Source organism: Fringilla coelebs, assembly GCF_963513975.1.
Source record: "Fringilla coelebs genome assembly, chromosome: 12".
NCBI classification, from domain to species: Eukaryota; Metazoa; Chordata; class Aves; order Passeriformes; family Fringillidae; genus Fringilla; species Fringilla coelebs.
In genome coordinates, this window is record NC_140038.1 from 12,842,316 (window position 1) to 12,861,932 (window position 19,617).

The following is a 19,617-nucleotide window of genomic DNA, read 5'->3' on the forward strand; positions in this document are numbered from 1 at the left end:
GCCTCCGTCGGTCACCGGAGGAGCGTCCGTCCCCTGGGACCGAGAGGGCGGCATCGCCCGTCGGGCCGTCCCGCACCGCGGGGCAGGGGCGAGGGGGAGCGGGGCGAGCCCCGGGGCGGGCGGAGGCGCTCCCCGAGCCGCCGGAGGAGCGGCGGGCGGCTCCGGTTTCCGAGGCGGATTTAACCTTTGCGGCGCGGGCGGGGGGGTGCCGGCCATGGGGCGGGCAGGGCCGGGGCGAGGCGGCGCCTGGGGCACGGCGCCGGGCTGGGCTGGGGCGCAGGGCGGCCGCCGCCTCCCGCCGCGGGGATGAGCGCCTCGGCGGCCACCGGCGTGTTCGTGCTCTCGCTCACCGCCATCCCCGTCACGTACCTCTTCAACTGCCTGGCGGCCACCGGCAGGTGAGGCGGGACGGGCCCGGCGGGGTTTTCGTACCGGGGTGCGCGGGACGGGGCGGGCGGCGCGGGGTGAGCGGGGCGGCCTCGCCTCGCCGCTGGCGGGTCCTGCCCGCGTCCTCTGACGGGAGCCGAGCCGGGATGCGGCGAGAGCGGCCGCTCGCCCCGGGACCCGCTCGCTGCCGGTGGCCATCCCCCGAGCGTGTCCCGTGTCCCGTGTCCCGTGTCCCGGGCCGGCCGTGCCGCCGAGGGCGCGGAACCGCTCCCGCCGGGACCGCGGCCTCCCCCGGACATCGGCCACCAAAACCCAATTCTGCTTCAAAGCGGGCGGGAGAAGCCGCCAGCCCCGGAGCGCTCCCGGGCCGGGCTGCCCGCGGCACCCGCAGCCTGCGCGCCGCGCTGGGAATGACCCTGCGCCCTCGCCCTGCCAAAAACCGGGATCCCGGCAGAAACCGCGGGTCTAGAAAAGGAAAGCCTTTCCCCATGTCAAAACCCGCTTCGCTTAAAGGTCTGCCTGTTATTTTGTGATCCGACAGCCCGGGGTGTTTTGCAACTTTACTGCACAAATATTTGCTTCTTGTTTTTTGCTACATCTGTTCCTTCCCCATTTTCCTCCTTCTGGCCCATGACTGAATTTTTTGCTTCTCATTGCTAGAGTAATGTCAAATAACACATGGTGACTTACTTGATTAACTGCCAATATTTATTTCAAATTGATAGACTGCAGTGAAAAGTCACTGCAATATTAACAGCTGTAATGGTATGAAGAAATTCATCACTGGGAAAACAGACTAGCAGAAGATTCAAAGCATAAAATAAATCAACAAGCTAGTACTGCTCATCCTGACTCAGAAACTATGTGTGTATATTTTCTGAAATATTTGGTCTTGCAAATTCTTTGCAATAATTTTAAGTCAAATTTCACTAAGGTTGATATTCTCATAATATGATTTGTTCATGCACAACTTGTTTGCTTGATGCAGGGTGGTACTATGTATAAAATGATGTACCAGATATTTTAAGCTTATGCTTCTGGACTTTACCTAATTTTCCCGTTCATTTTTTTCCCTTGCACAAGTAAAGACTGAGGAGGAGAATTTACCTTAAAGAGAGCTAAAGATAATTTACACCCTTAGATCTATGAAACAATTTAAAACTGATTTTCCTAGCTTGTATTTTCTTGGGGAAGGAGACAAATTTGCTTTGTGACAGATTTTTGTGCTTTGTGCCACTCCCACTGTCCATGCAGTAACATTACAGCTCCATCTCCAGGGAAAAGATCCTTTTGCCTGAGCCCACCTGAGCTGGTCACTGAACCCACTCAAGTGGTCCTGCCCTGTAGGGCCAGAGAGCTCTCTGGTAGCACTTCCATAGCTGAACATCAGCCCAGATCCATCAGAGGTGCCCACACTGCTACTCCTGTTCCATGGGACTGATGTGATTTATTTTTGAATTTGTAATCTCCTGAGTAGATAATTTATTACTGAAGTTAGATAAAATGTCCCCAGTGATCCTTGAAATCTCTGTGGGTTTGATCCTCATCTTTCCCTTTAATTTTCCCATAGTTTCTGTTTATTTTAGTATGAAAACTGATTTTAGGCAGTCAAATCTAGATTTCTAGATATGTTGTTTATCTAGTTATTTTCGTATTTACTTTTTTTAGCTGGTCACACATGCAAAGAGAGGCACATAAATTCTGCAAAACTATAGGATGAATACTGTGGCAGACTATGCAATAAACTTTAAAATCTGTATTTTGAATTATTAAAAGTTACTTTATGAGTATGTGTGTTTGAGGACAGGTGGCTGACAAGCAAAATTCTATCCGTTTTTCTTTTAAATTTTTTTTTTCTTTTTTTACCATACTGTTGCAGTTCCTGGGTGATCGTTGCAGTTGGATTGCTGGTTCTGGTTCTCATTGCTCTGTCAGCTCGTGTTCTGGTCAAGAGGAAGCCCCCCAAAGACCCTCTGTTCTATGGTAAGTCCTGCTAGAGCTGAGTGCCTGGCTCACAGCAGTGCCTGGCTCACCCATGGGTTGCTCTGGGCTGCTGTGGCTCGTGCACTTTGCCGTGCTCACCTGCAAAAATGACAAGTCATGTTTTCCTCTCTGCTCCTTTTTGCTGTCCTTACTCCTTTCCTTTCACAGTCAAGGCTGTAAACTCCCTGTGCCCCAGATTTTTGAAAGGCTGCACAGTCCTTTCTGCAGACACTGACCTTCCGTGGAGGCTGTGCCTGCAACTCCACAGAATTTCACATTCCTCAGAAAAGCTTCCTGAGAGCTGTGTTAACCAACCACTAATTAAAAAATCCTGAGCTATATGGGAAAGTCATATTGTGTGCTGAATAGCTGTGACCTCAAAGTTGACACATCCAGTTCAATAGATCTCTGCCTGACAATTTAGTGAACTGTGAAGGAACTGTGTGATTCCAAGAATTTTTTAATTTAATTTTTTTCCCTTTTTCCTATTGCAGTTTATGCTGTATTTGCCTTTACCAGTGTAGTGAATCTAATAATTGGACTGGAGCAGGATGGAATTATTGATGGATTCATGACTCATTACTTGAGAGAGGTAAATAGTAGTTTGGCTTACAAATGCAAACAATATCTTCAGTATAAATAACTTGGTGTAGTATCTGTCACAGAAAAATAGCCACTTAAACATTCAAAACAGTCTTCTTGAATTTTGTAGCTGACCTGCTTTGTTATTGTAATGGATAAAACCTTCATTGACTTGCAATCTACTGACTCATTTGGCAGAAATAATGTAGCTTTCAAGCTCCATTGTTGTCACAGTTAACTTCAGGAACCCTGTTCTGTGTTAACTTCTGTGGGAATTGAAGGGCCTGGACATGATGGCAGAAAACCAGAGAGAGCACTCAGGGGTGGATGGGTTACCACACCAAAATGTGTCACCAAGAAGAAACCAAAATTGCTCCTTTATTTTTGCCTAATCACTTTACCAGAAGGAATTAAAGTAGAGTTAAAAAATGATGATGCCAGATACCTAGTCAGCAGAATCTGCTGGCTGCTGAATATCAACATCCACCAAAAATAGCTCAGTAAGAGCTTGACAGGAAAGTCACTGAAGTCATTGAAAAGATTCCACAAACTTAAGTGTGAGATGAGTTGGACCCTACAAGGTTATATGTTGATATCCATATATTCAGTACTGCTGTAGATCTCTAGGCTGCTAAATATATCTGTGTTTGTTGTATGCTAAATCTATCTTTATTTTGTAGTTTTTTCATCACTAAAATATGGAAAAGTCATATTTTCGTACTGTGGCCGAGTGAAGATGACAGTCACACACAGGAGTTTCCATCTTGCACCCTTTATTGCAGATGTGGAACTCCTTCAGTTCTGCCTGATCCTGCCTAGGTCAGCTCTGTGCTGGGAATTGTGCACTGTCAGTCAGAAGTGAGATGTGCACTGTCAGTCAGAAGGTGAATTGTGCACTGTCAGTCAGAAGATGAATTGTGCTCTGTCAGTCAGAAGTGAGATGTGCACTGTCAGTCAGAAGGTGAATTGTGCACTGTCAGTCAGAAGTGATGTGTGCACTGTCAGTCAGAAGTGAGATGTGCACTGTCAGTCAGAAGTGAGGTGTGCACTGTCAGTCAGAAGTGAGGTGTGCACTGTCAGTCAGAAGGTGAATTGTGCTCTGTCAGTCAGAAGCTGTACCACTGCTTGGAGCAGCACTGGTTACTGCTCTGGGCTTGTTTCCTGCTGTCCTTTATGAGTTGTTTCTCTAGCCCTGAGCTCTGTGTGTTCTCCCAACCCCGTTCCCAGGGGGAGCCCTACCTGAACACCGCCTACGGCCACGTCATCTGCTACTGGGACGGCTCGGCGCACTACCTGATGTACCTGCTGATGGTGGCAGCTATTGCCTGGGAGTGAGTCTCACCTGGCCTCTGCTCCCCTGCCTTGCATTCTCACATCACTGCAAAGGCCTTGCTTTCTCATGCAGTGCTTTTGTTTGGGGGTGGTTTCGTGTTGTAGACCAAAGCTGTTGAAATTTCATTGCTTTCAGGGGTTCTACCCTTGCCAAGTGACCCTTCCTCTCAGCTAAGCCCAGAAAATGCATGGAGATGCATCCTGTCTTCACCCTGCAGCAGACTGGAGCACATCTACATGGCTTTGTGTTAGCTAAAAGCTGAAAGAGGATGTGCATTAAAAGCATGTGTGAAAAAAATTTGGTTTTCAAAGAAAACATTTATTATAGCGATAATGTATTGCTTGGCACCGTGATGATCTCTCATCCCTGTTAGAGAGTGACATGAAGGTTAAGGGAAAAAGAGGTTATTTCTAGAGATTCTTATGCTTCTTGCTGTTGAATAAAGAGTTTCAGAGAATAAGCACTTAAATTCCAGAGATAAATGTACCTGCTGGTAACAGTAGTATTAACAGCACGAAATTAATTATTAATTGTCTTATAGTTTTGTACAGCCTGTGATGTGCAAAGTCATGCAGTCAGCCTTCAGAGGAGTGACCAACAAACAACTGGGTATGCCCAGAGCCTGTGCTGTCCCTGTGACAGCCTTGTCCCACACCAGTGCAGGGTTTCTCCATGAGCCCTCTCAGAGGCAACAATCCACTCTTGACTTGTGGTAAAGGTCTTAAAAGCCTTCACTTGGTAAAACACAACCCCAGAAATGGCTGTAATGTTTAGGGTCAGAAATTTTTACAAACAGTTCAATAATTATGTCTTTTTTTTTAACAGACAAAGCTATAGAACCATTGGTCTCTACTGGCTGGGTTCCATTATCATGAGCATCATTGTCTTTATGCCTGGAAATATTGTGGGTAAGGAAGTAATTTATATGACCAGCTTTTTCCTGTGAAGCATTTTCTAAATTCAGCATTGTGCTATCTTTATTTTAGTGCAGTGTTGGTTCATTTCTGTGTTAATATGAAAGAGGCATTTTGGGAATATCAGTAAAGAGACACGAGATGTTCTAAAATTTAAATATGAGGAAGAAAAGATGGAGACTGGGAATAAAAAACCCCTTTAAGTTGACTTTGCTTTCAAGGGGAAAAAATAAAATATTCTGTTTTGATATATCTATAAGGTTTTCATCTAAGCCAGGTTTAAGTAATGAGACAATAATATCTCTTAGAATCATAAAAATATAAATATTACTTTGCATAAAATTTCCAATTTTCTTAGAAGTCTGGCTTTCCAACAGCTTACAAGAGGCACCCAAATCACCTTCAAAAATCAAATCTGGAAGTTATTCTGTTTTCAAGCTAAATTTAACATTCCTAGATTTCCAACATAAATCTGTGCTGTTAGAGGTGAGGATTGCAATAAAAATATTGCCATCAGTGTTACTGGCAGGTGATCCATTAAGGGTGAAACCTTTCTCAAGAAAAGATTTCCTTTTTAGCTAAGCTTTAACTGTTGCAAAGTTGACAAATCCTCAGCTGAGAAAAATGTTGATGTGTCCAAATCCTGCAGTCAGCTTTAGGGAAGGTCACTTTGGTCCTGCTTTTCATGCCAGAGGAGGAATATTCATGGTGCAGGCTGGGGCCAGCCCGGCTCCCTCCCTCCTCTGAAGATAGATCCCCACAGAGAAAAGCAGGTTTAGTGGGACTGGCCCTTCCTCTTTCCTCTCAGAAAGCCTCTCAGGAGCGTGTCTGCCTGTCCTTGCTGGCACACAGAGTCAAACACACACATTTCTGGCCAGTGTCAAACACACACACACATTCCCTGCTCTACCTGAGTGAGGCTCTCTGAGTGCTTTATCTTCAGCACTGGCCTCTGGGAGAGATCTGCCCTTTGGAAAACAAATGCAAAATCAGATCTTGGAAAACCGATACATTTTATCCCCCATTTTAAAAAGAACCAGGTCTCTATTTGAAGCAGGTTCCATTGAGAGATTTGAAAGCTGTCCCATCCTATACCCAGTGCAGAGACAGATGTGGCTTCCCATCTTCTCAACAAGGCTCTAATCCTGTCTCATGGGCTCTCTTGTGCCTGTGTTTCTACTTCTGCTGAGGATGTGATTTTCAGGAGGATTTGTCTGTTAATATTAGTGATTTCTAATGTTTTATGTTTGTTTACATTACCATAGTTGCTTCAGGTTTGATGTTAGATAGCATAATTTTTAATTCTTCTGCCACAGAGCTTACAAATTCTCGTAATAATTTTTTAACAGGCAAATATGGAGCAAAAGTGTGTCCTGCTATTTTCCTAAGCATACCATATATCTGCCTGCCCATCTGGGCTGGGTTCAGGATTTATAACCAACCTTCAGTGGCTCACGACACTCCAGTCAAGGTAACTCTGTTGCACCTCAGTGCTGGCTCCTCTTGGGCAGCTGGAATGAGCTGGCTGTTTCTGGTGGGCTTTGCAGCTCCCTGGTGAGCATGGAATGTGCTGGGACTGCTCACTCTTGTGACAATTGCTGTCTGGCTCTGAAGACTGCAAAAATATCTATACTGCAGGATATTTCATTATGGTGGAATAAAGAAAAAGCAAAAGAATCTCATGTCTGGAGGAAGGAACCCATTCATAGGTGTAATTGTGTTTCTAACTTCTACCTATTCAATTTCTGTCTGTTTCAGTTTCTTAGCTGATGAAAATACTGTCATTTACCAGCTTCTCAAAGCACCACAGAATTCTGTAGAAACACTGCAGGAAAGTACTCTTCTGCAGATGACTTACAGATCTCATGTAATTTAAAAAAAAATTTATGTGCTTTCTGTAATATTAGATTTTACAGGTGAGACCCTGTACATAAATTGATACAAAAATTCTTTACACACGTCTTGTAAAAATTCTGTAAAAATTTTTACTTAAAACTTTTTAGACTTTTGCCTTTGAAATAGCTAGATGGGTTGTAATAAGATTAACTGAGCCATCAAAATAATGCATTAATAGTTTATGCACTGTTTTATAAAAAAAAAGAGTTAAAAAACCCCCTGCAGTACATAGCACAGAACAGATCTTTTAGCTCTTAGCTGCTGCAGGCAAGCCAGTTTATTGCTGCAGCAGTTGTAAGCAATATACTCAATTAATATTTTTGCATCACAAGAGCTCCTGAGGCTCAGTCAGGTTCATTCTGTCCCTGCAAACAGGGACACAGGTGAAGGCTTGGTGGCTGCTCAGAGCCAGCAGTGTGAGTGGCACAGAGGGACAGCAGGACAGACAGGACAGAGCTGCCCAGAGAGGTGGGGAACAGCATCCAGCCAGCCAGCCCTTCTTCAGGAGCAGAGAGCAGCACAGAGAGATGTTCATCTCTCCTCAGGCTGGAGAACACCTACAGAACCACAGCCTTTAGGGCAAATCCCTATGGAAGGCAAAGGAGGAACCTTCTGCTGTCCTGCACAGGCTCACAGTGTCCCATCCCAAAGCCATTTGAGAAATATATACTAAATATATACTATATATATTTACTAAATATATACTATATACACACACACTAATATATATACTAAATATATACTATATATGTATATAGTGTATATATATACTAAATATATACTATATATATAGAAATATAGTATAAATTTCAGAGAAAATTAGGTTTAATATTTGATTTCAAAAAGAGAGCTTAGGAAAAGCTGGTGACCTGCAAATGTAACATTGTACTCCTTCATGAATCCTTTCTTGGAAACCTAAACTTCCTTGCCTAGAAGGTTATAGAAAAAGCCTTGCTTCCTTTCACTGGGACCTCATAGCCCACCCAAGCTGTTTGTTTTTCAGAAGTTGTATTTAGTCTTCACAAGTAAATTATGCTCCATATCTGAGCATGCCTTTAAATCTTAACGTGACTACTCATGAATTTTTCATGTGACTCTTTCAGTCCCAAATTTAGAATTGTTTCCAGGAAATAATTGTGTTTAATGCTACTAATCAGTGAGATAATCATTGCAAGTCCTGAACATATCAGTAGATCATTTGGAATTAGCTGTAAAATTTAACTTTTTTAAACTATAACTATTTGGAGTTGGCATTAAAAGACTTAGGAAGAAAATGTAGCAATGGTTTTAAACGTGCTATTATTAGTATATAAGAAAATACTTACAGGAAAATACCAGAAGCAAAGTGGATTCTGTTGGCCAAGGTATACATTGCTATAATATTATTACAAACCTGTTTTGTTTGCATGCATGCATAAAGAAAAAAAGTGTGAGTTTTCTGTACCCTGGCAATTGCACAAACTAGTTTTGCACCAAAGGTTGCTTCCTCTTACAGTGGCTTTGTCTCCAAACCCTCTAAGCACAAAGTTCTAGTGTAGTTTTGTGATTACAGTGAACACACACATCTATTTAATATTTAAAGAGGAACATTGAAATATTTGAAAAGAAGAGAGTATGTATATCTATAAGCTTCATACATAGTCCAAAAGGGAATGAAAATATAACAGCTTTCCATTATCCTAGGTAGCCTACAATTGAAAATTATTTGTTGCTCAGCCATAAGTGACCTTTTTTTTTCATAGGAAGAAATATTTGAATATAGGCATTCTTTGCAGGTAATATTAAAAATATTCCTATACCAGTACTCTGAATACTGTGAAGTGACACCATACTGCCAAAACCTGCTACTTGTGTTGGAAAATCAAACAAAGGTGTCACTTTTTTTTTTTTCCTGGAGAAGAGCGTTTAAAACAAAATCAGGAAAAAAAATGTTATGAAAGGGATGGTTTATGTTTGCCACAGCCTTATTTTTGTTAATCTGTAATCCAGATCTTGTAGCATTTACTCAGAAATTGTGCTTGCAAGATTGTTTCTCCCGTTTCAATAACTTTATTGTGAGTATCTTGATCCTGTGTGCTTTTAACAGTGCCCCTGCATCCTAATTTTTGTTTTGCACTTTGGAGACAATTCCACAAGTGTATAACAGGAAGGAAATCAGGTTTTTCTTTTGCTGCCTGCATGCCAACAAACGGCCAATAAAAAGGAAGAGGAAATGAGTAACACATATACACGGGGAAGTTTGCCCTCTGAACTACACAAAGATTCTCTGATGTGTTTGTAATTTTTTCTGTGACTCCACAGTGCAGAAAGTGTAGCTGAGATGATTTCCATGTAGGTGTTACCGTGTAGGCAGAGAGATGCCTTTGGTTCCCCAAACCACCTTCCCCATCAGACATGGAAATGTTCTTTGCTCTGCAGAGATCCCTTCCCCTGTGTCCCTGCTGCAGGGGATTCCTGCAGCACAAGATCAGAGCCAGGCCTTGGGGTGCCTCAGTGCCACCCCAGAACTGCCAGGGTTCAGTGGTGCAAGAGGAAGGGTTTCCTCAGACTCCAAACACACACATTTTCATTCTCTGTTTCTGCACTGCACACTGACATACAGAATTTGCTCACTGAACTCAGCAGAGGACTCAACCAGCCACAGAAAAGCTTTTATTTTATGCCAGTGATAGTCCATTAGTTTTAATAGTGTCACAAGCTGCTGAAAACCAGCATTCAGTAATGAGATGGATCCAGTCCTTTTACAAAGCATACTAGATTGAACCTCAAATGTCTGAGACAAACCTACATTTCCAAGGCTTTTCTACATGGGGACGTTCAAGAAAACAAATTATTTCCAATTACAAAAAGACAATTCTGAAGAAGTTATGCTGCTTTAAAGCCTTAGGTGATTGCAGAGTTAGTGTTCATTTGATTTAGGTTGCTTGAAATGACACTAATCTGTACTGAGATGGCTTCAGTTGGATCCATCCATTTCTAGAGTTTATTCAGATGAATTTTCCTCACCATAAAGTCTGGAGTTGCCTTTTTAGGTGGGAATCTTTCTGTCTCTGAAATGAGTGGACAGATGTGATGTTTGATGGTGTTTCAGCACTGCACCCTGTTTGCAGTGGAGTGCAGGGCAGTGAGCTGGAGCAGGATGCTCCCCCAGCCCCGTTCTGTGTTGCAGGTGGTTCAGGAGGTGCAGAAGAAAGGGCTCCTAAGACGACCAATAGATCTGATGTTAGCTGCATACCTCATCCTGGCCACCGCCTTCTGCATATTCAGGGGCATGGTAAGTTGAATATATTTTAATAATTTCAGCTAATTTTGAATTTGAGTCTGTATGAAAAAGCATGTACATTGTGGTCAGGGGAAATCCTGTAACATTTGGGTTCAAACAGGCCTTAGACATAAAAGGATAAATTATATATGAAAACTATTGGTGCTTTGCTTCTCCATTTTGTGCTGTGTGCAGCATGTTTTTTAAAAGGAGGTGCACAACCATCAGAGTAAATAGCATCCCAGGAGGAAATCAACATGACCTAAAACTGTTTTCATTGGTCTGTTGTTCCATTTATGGCCCAGAACATGGAGAGAAAGCAACTAAAGTAATTCTGAATTCATGTTTTTCTAAGTAGTAATGCATATTTAAAATTATATACAAAACCAAGTTAGCTTACACTGAGATAAAGAAGAACATTTCCACCTAAAATGAAAAAAAAAATCCATGTTGTGAACAACACACATTGTTTCTGCTTACCAAGAGACAATTTTTAAAAATGGTTTCTCTCTAAGCATAGTTGATTGAATCAAAATTTCTGAGGGAAGGAAGCAGTACTGAAAATGCCTTCAGGAGTAAATCCAGTCACAGGTGAATCTATTCCCTTGTCAGCTCTAATGCATTTTCTGTCTTAAGCAAAATGAAACTGGTGCATCATTCAGTGAGCACAGCTCAAATGTTTAGGCATTTCAGATAACTGCCTGCTTGCTTGATTTGTAGATTTGATCCTTTCTAGAATAATTTAAGTAGGAGGTGATGATAAATACCCAGCAACATTTTATTTACCTAGAGCAGATTGTCCTTTTGTAGTTGTGCTGCTCACATTCCTCTCTCACCTCCTGTTTCTCTTAAAATTTGCCTCTTAGAAACATTTTTTTCTTCTAATTTGTCAGACTGCTTTATTTCCTATAGATCATGTTACTTCAGAGCACCATTGATACAGGTTAAATCAGTTGGTTTGCCTGTAATTTGACTGTGGAAAATATTGGTCTCATGGTCTTACTTGGTTCTGCAGTCCCACCTCATTTCTCAGAGGAATTCTTTTTTGTTGATTTTGAGACTGTGCTAATTTCCTTATATATTTCCTTCAGCAAGCAGGAATTGCTTACTGGCCTTGATTATACATACAGAAATCTCTTGGCCATCTCTGTGTGAGGTGCATGAGCCATAATTTTGTGCAGAAGTTCATAAAACACAATCCATCACAGTCCACTCAGACCTGCTTCTTGGATGCCCATGTTGGAAAAGAGCAGGGAGGAATATTGACTGTAAAGTTTTGCATTGCCCCCTCAGAGTCACACAACAAATGCACATGAAATTGAGCTGTGCCCACCTTGCTGTTCAGCCCTGTAGCTCAGGCATTAATGATGCCACAGACAAGCCCAGGGACAGCTGCTCACAAGGATTGCTGGCTCAATTTTTAAGGCCTATCACAAAAAGTGCAATTTTTGCAATTTATCCATGTTTGTTTGGAACTTTTTATTCCTATAGGCATGTAAAATCCAATAATCCCTCCTTTAATACTCTCAAAAATTATTTTTAAGTAACACCTGTCTCATGCATTGCTCTGCACTGCTGCCTTGTCCCAGTGCAGCTCTTCTCTTGGACTACACCCACAGCTTGCTATCCTAAAACTGGGTGCTTATCCTGAAGGTTCCACTCTTAGAGCAATTTTCCATTGGAAAGTTCATTTGCTGGGATCAAAGGCTATTTATCAGAGCAAAACAATAGCAATTATACTTTTACAACAGCACAGCCGAATTCTCTTCCAGTCAAGATCTTCAAAGCAGGCTGCCAGCATTTCCTCACAAGCCCAGTGAGCAGAGCTGGGAGGGGGCTGCATTTCCCCTTTGCAAGCTCTGGGGCAGCTGTGCTGCAGACCAGGAGCACGCCCCTAGGGCTGGTAGCACGTGTCAGGCTGGCTGCTTTCAGGACAAATGGATCCCTGGAAGTTGTTTTCAAACCTCTTGTCAGATTGCCCTGGACTGCCCTGCTGAGCTCTGCCGCCTGTACATCCAACTGCACGAGCCCTACATAAAGGATCCTGCTGCCTATCCCAAGCTCCAGGTAAAGCCCTGCCATGGAGTGGGGAGGAGGGGTTTGTGAACAAAGAGATGACAAGATCAGTATGGGAATTACCATTCATGGCAAATTAAAGGGTATTTCTAGTACCATTTCTAGCCATTGTAGGATACCAACTCCTTGTTGAGATAAGCTTAACTTAGGTTCAAATTGGTTACATGGAGCTACACATCCTATGAACATCCTATTTAACACAGCCCATGAAACAGGTCTGTGTGCTTCTTATTTCCCTTCCTTAGAAAGGCAAAGCAGACTTTCAGTCTGGAACTATGGAGCAAGAAGGGGTGCAGCAGGACTAGATTCCTTAGGCTCACATTGCACTTCCATCCCCAGGGGCACAGCCTTGAAGAAGGGCACTGCATACAAAAAGCATTGCAGATGAGGGAGTGTTGAGCTTTGGTTCTGCAGAATTTGATGTTCACATTCTTTTGCAAGCCTGGCTGCTGCAGGGGGACAGGGCCCAAAGCAGTCAGAGGACACAGGGCTGAGGAAATGAGCAGAAACCGAGTGTCACTGCTGGATAAGTTCTTCCTGGGAAAGGGAGGGCATGGCATGGGGCATGGGAGAGCTGTGTCCCACAGCTCCCAGCTGAGAGAGCAGTGGAGCCTGACAAAGATCCCTGCCTTAAGGAGTTAAGCCAGGCCATGCTTTGGGCAGGAATGCGTGTCCTGAATGAAGTATGGATGGGGCAAGGAGACAACAGCCACCAATAAATACCAGCAGAGACCTTAGGGTGGCTGATCCAGTCAATAGCATCCAGGTGTGACAAAACAGCCAGGGAACCACTGCTGCCAGAAGTGTAGTTTTGAGTAGTCTCAACTTCCCAGTGAGGAACTTACTGATTTTTAAATCCCCCTCCCGCTGCAAAGGAACTAATATTTGTGTTTGGAATGCAGATGCTGGCATACATGTTCTACTCTGTGCCATACTATGTGATTGCCCTCTATGGCCTGCTGGTGCCTGGCTGCTCCTGGATGCCTGATCTGACCCTTATACACGCTGGAGGACTAGCTCAGGTACTTCTTTGCAAAATCTTCACTTTTAAATTACATTATAATAAGTAGAGACCTATGGAATGAATAAGGGGCCCAGGGCTTGATCTTCCCATGTAGGTTTTGGTCTAATGTAACCCAGATCACCTTTTTTATCTGTAAAAAACCCTTATTTTAAGGGAGTGAATAATCAAATTTACTACTCTCTAATGACCACATGCTTTAGCAGACTTCTCTCCTTCTACACAACGCTTTTATTGGGCTCATTTAAACCTTACTAAGCACCATGCACTCCTTAGCTGGCATCATGAAGGAAGCCCATCTTAAAGCTGTGACAGTCACTTGTAAAAAAAACCCAACAAAACCCAAACACAACACAACAGCACAATACAATGTTTCCATAATATGTGTTGGTCAAGTAGGTAGTTGGAAATATATAAAGAGAAAAAGGATCTCCTTGTCACACAAAATGTACAATGTCAGTGGATGATGTTGAGAGAACTCAGGGAACCTCCTGGGCCACAAACCACAGTAACACCCAGAAAGTGTTTGTGTTCCCAACAGCAGACAATTATCATTTTTCTTTTACTCATTCCATTCTGGTTCTCTTAAATAAACAACTGTAGTTAATTACTAATGGGGCTGATGTTCATGAAAAGACTGACCAAAACAATTCAACAGGAACTAGTAAATGACTTATGACAGACAGAGGAGCATTAAACAGATGAGACACAGGGACAATTGGTTTGTTCTGTACATAGGAAATGAAATGCGTGCTCAGAACATCCAGACAAAGCAGAAAATGAGCACGATAATCCTGCCACAATAGTGACAACACAGGGACACAGCAGTCACTGTAATTCAAATACCACTGTCAGACAAACACACCAACACTTGGTTCCTCAGGTCTGAGATAATCATAGGTGCAAACTACAATCCACTTTAACTGCCCAATGAGAAGGGTGGAGTGACATTTTCTATTTGGGAGCAATTATCACAGAGAAAAGGACTTTTTTCTTCTCTACCAGTTTATAGAGAATCTTGAACTATCATGTGATATCAAAACAGAATCTGGCAAACATTAATGAGGAAGTTTAGATGCTCAAAAGTTATCATAAATATTGTACAACTGTGTTTGACCAAAATATAATTTAAAAAAAAAAAAAAAGCACAAGCTAGCTAAAGAGCCAAGGCTGTGTTGAGAACTTCCTCTACAGACAGATTACTCAGGTTCCATAAATTGCCCAGACAACCAGGAAAGAAACCACTCCTTCCAAGATTTTTTAACACAAGAGAAAGTAAACCAGAAGTCAGAGTGTGCTGACTATCACAACCTTGCAAACTTACCAGAAAGCTCAGCCTCCCAGTCTGGAGGTGATTTTCTTTTGTTTGTTTGGGATTTTTACCCCCCCTTAGTTTTGTATGTTTCCTGTAGCAAACAATCACTTTTTTTTAAACAGCCCTTTGTACCTTTTAGATGTGTGAATGCTAAACTTTGTTGCTGAAGTCTAAAACCCCTCTGTTCTTTGTGGCTCTGCCTCAGGATGTCCATTTACACATTAGACTAACACCCCCATTTCCCATTTCACTATTTAAAGCTCGTCCTGGCACCAGCAAATGCTGTGGGCTGACAAAAACTCATTAAGAGAACTCTATGTAGCTGTGCCCTCTTCATATTTTATCCTTCTGCAAAACACAGATCTTGACATTTGGGAGGGTTTTTTTTGTCATTTTGACTTTAATGCACTTCAGGATAAAGTTCAGTTATCCTACAAGTGAACATGATTTAATTGATTTGATTTGGTAGACTGTGACCAACCTGGGATGTAAAATGCATGGAACAAAGAATTGAGGGCTCTTTCTTGGTTATTTGGGTGCTTTGTCATTTTGAGGCAAAAACCACATTTACAGATTTGTCTACTGTTATCATAAGTTAAAACACTTAATTGCTAATTAAAACACATGTGGTTACCAAAACACACTTTGGTTCCTCTCCCACACAAGGTCCAATAAAAAGTGTCTCAGGGTGGAAGCAGTGGGCACTGCTCCCTGGGAATGAACACTGCTCCTACAGATGGGGAACATGGAGATTTTAATTCTTTTTATTTCTATCATTATGATGTACTTTTTACAAAAACAAGTCACAAAATACCATGTGATGCATCTAAACTAAGAACCTCCAAAGTGCCTACTAGCCTTTCACACAGACACACATTTACTGATTTTCAGAATTACAAACAACTCTCAGCTGGAGTGACTCCATCACTAACATTCAGACTCCAAAACCAGTTGTGACCCAGTAATTACTAGACTTTCTGAAGCTTCAGGAAGGGCTCTTTGAATTTCACATGAGTGAAGTACCAGGAGCTTTGATTACACAAAAGGGTCAGAACAGCCTCTGAACTGAATGAAATTGGTATTTCCCTGTGCAAGTGAGCCATGTGAGAAGGATGAAGAGCCACAGCCTTACTAGCCAAAATCAGTCTCACCAACTCTCTGCAGCCCATTTCTCTGTTTTCTCAGATGTAGAAATTTACCTCTACTCCCTCTCAGTGTTTTCCACAACCCTGCCTTTTTTGTGGCTGTTTTCTGCAGCGCTTCTTGTCCAGCAGGGACCCTAAACCCAAGGAATGTATTTTTCTAGGTTACTCCCCTTCTGTTTGATGGCTTTGATAGGCTCATGAGACCAGGTCCAAACCCCTCCAAAGTTACAGTCTTTGCCTGATTTTAGTCAGTCTTAGAGAGAAGGCACAGAGTGAAGAAGGACTCCTAACCTTTTTCTGGGTCCTTCTCTGTCCTTAACCGCAGGGTAAAAAATCCTTCAAATACTGCCCGTGATTAGGCAACAAGGCAAAAAATATTGTAAAAATTCCAAAAGTCCAGCCTGCTTCACACAGACAGCAGGTGAGTGAGAGGCAGGCAGACACAGACTGCAGTTGCTGAGCCACATCCAGCACCTGGGAATGCCCGAGGAGCAGAGTGGCCAAGGCTTCAGGGGTGACCAAGGCTGCATGCTGGGCATGTAAGGCTAGCTTAGAAGGTCACCTGCAGCATCTCATCTGGGTGATTTCTCAGCCAAGGCTCAGGGGTTTGTTGGAGCCTCCAAATTCTCTGCTTGGAGAGGGGATCAGTGGCAAAGCACCGAGGAATGGCTTATTTGCTGAGAGACCCCATCACAGTGGGGTAACACAGCAGATTTAGGGTTTCTCTCACAGCACCAGCCTGATGCACACAGGCACAGAGCTCTGCAGGCACTGACAGCTCAGAATTAGGGGCTTGGTGCCTGAAGGAAAAGCAGCACTGGGCCACTGGTGAGTGAGAGATCTGCTTTTAAGACATATCCCCTGCTCCAAGTAAGAAAAAAAAACCCCAAAAAAAAACCAGAGGGAAAAGAAAAAAAAAAGAAGTAGCAGCAGAGAACAGTCATGGAAGAGAAACACAGGAGATTAAAGACATAACACAATTTTCACAGAGGCAAATCAAATAAATTAAAAAAAAAAAAAAAGACTTTACAGACCTAAATATCCTCCTTGGTAATGAAAGAAGAAGCCATGTGTTACAGTGAAAAACAAGTCTAATAAACAATAACTTCATTATATGGTGCATCATTAACCACTAAAAATCTTTGTAGGCTACAGACAGGACATCATGTTACTGCTTTTTGGTTTTTACAACAATTAAAGCTCACTAATGTGCCACAACTCCTGTAAGGGACAAGACCACACAGTAAGGCTTAGATACTCAGGCATCTTGGAGGCTCTGGGAGTTCTGGGTCCCTCAGAAGCATCTCCTTGACAAGGTTTACTGTGAATGATGAGAAATTTACAATCAGCTCCCTCTGATGCACAGCTGGCCCCTCTGACAGGCAGGCAGGCTCACAATCCACACAGAGAAGGAGCAGCTTTGCAGCTTCTTCACCCCAGACAAGGCTCTAAAATGCAACCCAGGGGCTCTCAGTGTCTGCGGAACACCAGACAGCCCAAACCTCCTGCTGGCAGCTCTCTGTCTGTCTGTCTGTCAGTCTGCTGCCCTGTGCTGTGAGGGGGCTTTGCTGCTGGGCTGAGGAGGCTCCCCCAGCAGGGGTGGCAGCAGGGGTGGCAGCCAGCCCACCCAGGTGCCACAGGCAGGGTCTGCCTGGCCAGGTGAGAGCAAATGGGCTGCAAGAGACAGAGTGAATTACCAGGCTGATATAAAAAGGCTGCTGACAGTGTGCCCCTGAACATCTGTTTGCAGTGCAATAGCTATTTACAGAAACATGCTAAGTGGCACTCTGCTGAAGTGTGTTTGTATTTGATTTCGTTGATTATTTTGTTTCCTGGCTCAGGTTTGCTCAATGAGCTCTCCCAATTCAGTCGAGGTGGTTGGAATCACCTGAAAACCAATTTCTGTTTCTGTTTTGATGGATGATCTCAGCCTAACCTTTTGCTGGGGTGGTGCATTGAAACACCTGCACTTTATTTCCCCTTCTACTCTGCTGAGACCAGAACTGTGTTCTATGTGAGGCCAAACTGACTCCTGCTGGAGCCAGCACAGGGGATGTGATATGGCCACAGTGTACTCCTCTGTGTTCCTAAAATCCTGGTGTCCCACTGCCCTCCTTATGGTCAAATCGATGTTCATCTTCTCAGATCTCCTCCACTGCTAGCTAACTAAACAGTAATTAAAAAATTGGACACACAATAGTTAATGTGAATGAGCAGTGGCTTGAAATAGCAGGTAACAGATGGAAACAAAAGACACCGACTATCCTGACACTTCTATCTTTAAATGTTTGTTTATGCTAAAAATATGCTTCAGGCCAGCAAGCCTGTCTGTTCCTATAACCTTCACTGTATGCTCAATCTGTACTTCAAACCAGCCCAGGCTTAAAACCCAAATATTGCAGACATTTTCTGAAATCATCAGGAGTTGTGGGATCAGAATCTGGAACAACCTGGGTTAAAGAAGTCCAAACCCAAACCAGAACTAACACAGCTTCCAAGACTCTCCTTTCTAACTTTACTCAGAGTGAGTGTCCAGCTTCTCCCACTGATGCCAAACTCCCAACAACCCTCTCTTCACTGGCCACTTTTCTGTGGACCCTCTAGCACAAATTATGACCCAGAAAGCCAGGGTGGAATCCTGTACCTGATGAAATTATCAGTGCCACCATGTGCATAAAAAAATCTCTCACCGTGCCACTGATGGTCCCAGTTATGCCTCAGACACCGAGATATTAATGATTTTAGTTGAGACTGTATTTTTATACCACTGTGCAAAAGTATGATGGATAATTCTGGAATAAGGGCTGGCTTGGAAAATGTCACTGGAGATGCAGACTTGCACGCAGATTATGCTATCTTTCCAAAAATATACATCAACTTTACCTTTTTTTAATACATGTGTTATATACACACCACAGGCTCAATTTTCCCATATTGGTGCTTCTCTTCACGCTCGAACTCCTTACATCTACAGAGTCCCTGAAGAAGCAAAAGAGTTTTTCCTGATATTGAACATAATGTATGGGATTCTTCCTCAGCTGTTCGCTTACAGGTGTGTCAACAAGCCAGAGTTTTTCATGAAACCAAAACAAGAAGAAAAACCAGAATAGCAGAACTGTTTCCAGCTCCTGTCCTTGGCTCTGTATGTAATTGGGTTGGGATGTAACTGAGCTGCTCAGATGGAGCCCAGACGAAGCGTGTAAGATGTGTAAAATTGCACAACTGTGTAGTCGCACGCGCTGCTCTGTTTATCCTACTGAAAAAGGGAAAATAAAGACAACTGCCTTTAGCACCACTTCTCAACATTGTGACTTTGCAGTGCATTGCCAGTTCCCACAGCTATTTTTAAGTAAGCTGCTTTGACAGTTTTAGAAATACTGCATGAAGTTAAATAATAATAATGATGTCAGTGTTTAGCCTCCGCACGCTGAGGAATAGCAGTGCTAGCAGTCCCTGCACAGAGCTACTGCACAACACGAAGGTCAGCATTGTGAAGCATGAAAAATTAACATACATAACTCTGTCACATGCACATGTTTTATTTGTCAAAAAGTATGTCTTGTGGGTCGACCTTGTTAAAAATCCCAAGAAATCTTTTAAGAAGCAATCAACTCTTATGGTAAGACTCCATATATGATAAGCAAATCATGTAGTTTTGTTAATTCTCTTCAGGATTCACTTCTGCAAGGACTGCTCACCTGCC

At 43.0% G+C, this 19,617-nt stretch overlaps 1 protein-coding gene across 2 annotated transcripts; it reads left to right on the plus strand.

Moving 5' to 3' along the window:
• The first annotated feature begins 260 nt into the window (after nucleotides 1-260).
• Nucleotides 261-19,083, plus strand: TM6SF1 (transmembrane 6 superfamily member 1). 2 transcript variants are annotated; one of them, XM_084213956.1, is made up of 10 exons: nucleotides 261-398; nucleotides 2,267-2,370; nucleotides 2,865-2,962; nucleotides 4,180-4,283; nucleotides 5,111-5,193; nucleotides 6,549-6,670; nucleotides 10,265-10,369; nucleotides 12,332-12,424; nucleotides 13,336-13,455; nucleotides 18,833-19,083. In XM_084213956.1, the coding sequence occupies exons 1-10, from the start codon at nucleotides 307-309 to the stop codon at nucleotides 19,022-19,024; spliced, it is 1,113 nt and encodes a 370-aa protein (XP_084070082.1). In that variant the 5' UTR covers nucleotides 261-306; the 3' UTR covers nucleotides 19,025-19,083. The 2 variants fall into 2 exon arrangements, with proteins under 2 accessions (XP_084070082.1, XP_084070083.1); XM_084213957.1 differs by having other exon boundaries at nucleotides 18,967-19,083.
• The last annotated feature ends 534 nt before the right edge of the window (nucleotides 19,084-19,617 follow it).

What these genes read in the sequence shown, in the direction of transcription:
- TM6SF1 (XM_084213956.1), top strand. Translation starts at nt 307, where the DNA reads ATGAGCGCCTCGGCGGCCACCGGCGTGTTCGTGCTCTCGCTCACCGCC. An exon ending in TGCCTGGCGGCCACCGGCAG is followed by an intron (nt 399 to 2,266) that starts GTGAGGCGGGAC and finishes ATACTGTTGCAG; the next exon opens with TTCCTGGGTGATCGTTGCAG. An exon ending in GTGGCAGCTATTGCCTGGGA is followed by an intron (nt 4,284 to 5,110) that starts GTGAGTCTCACC and finishes TTTTTTTAACAG; the next exon opens with ACAAAGCTATAGAACCATTG.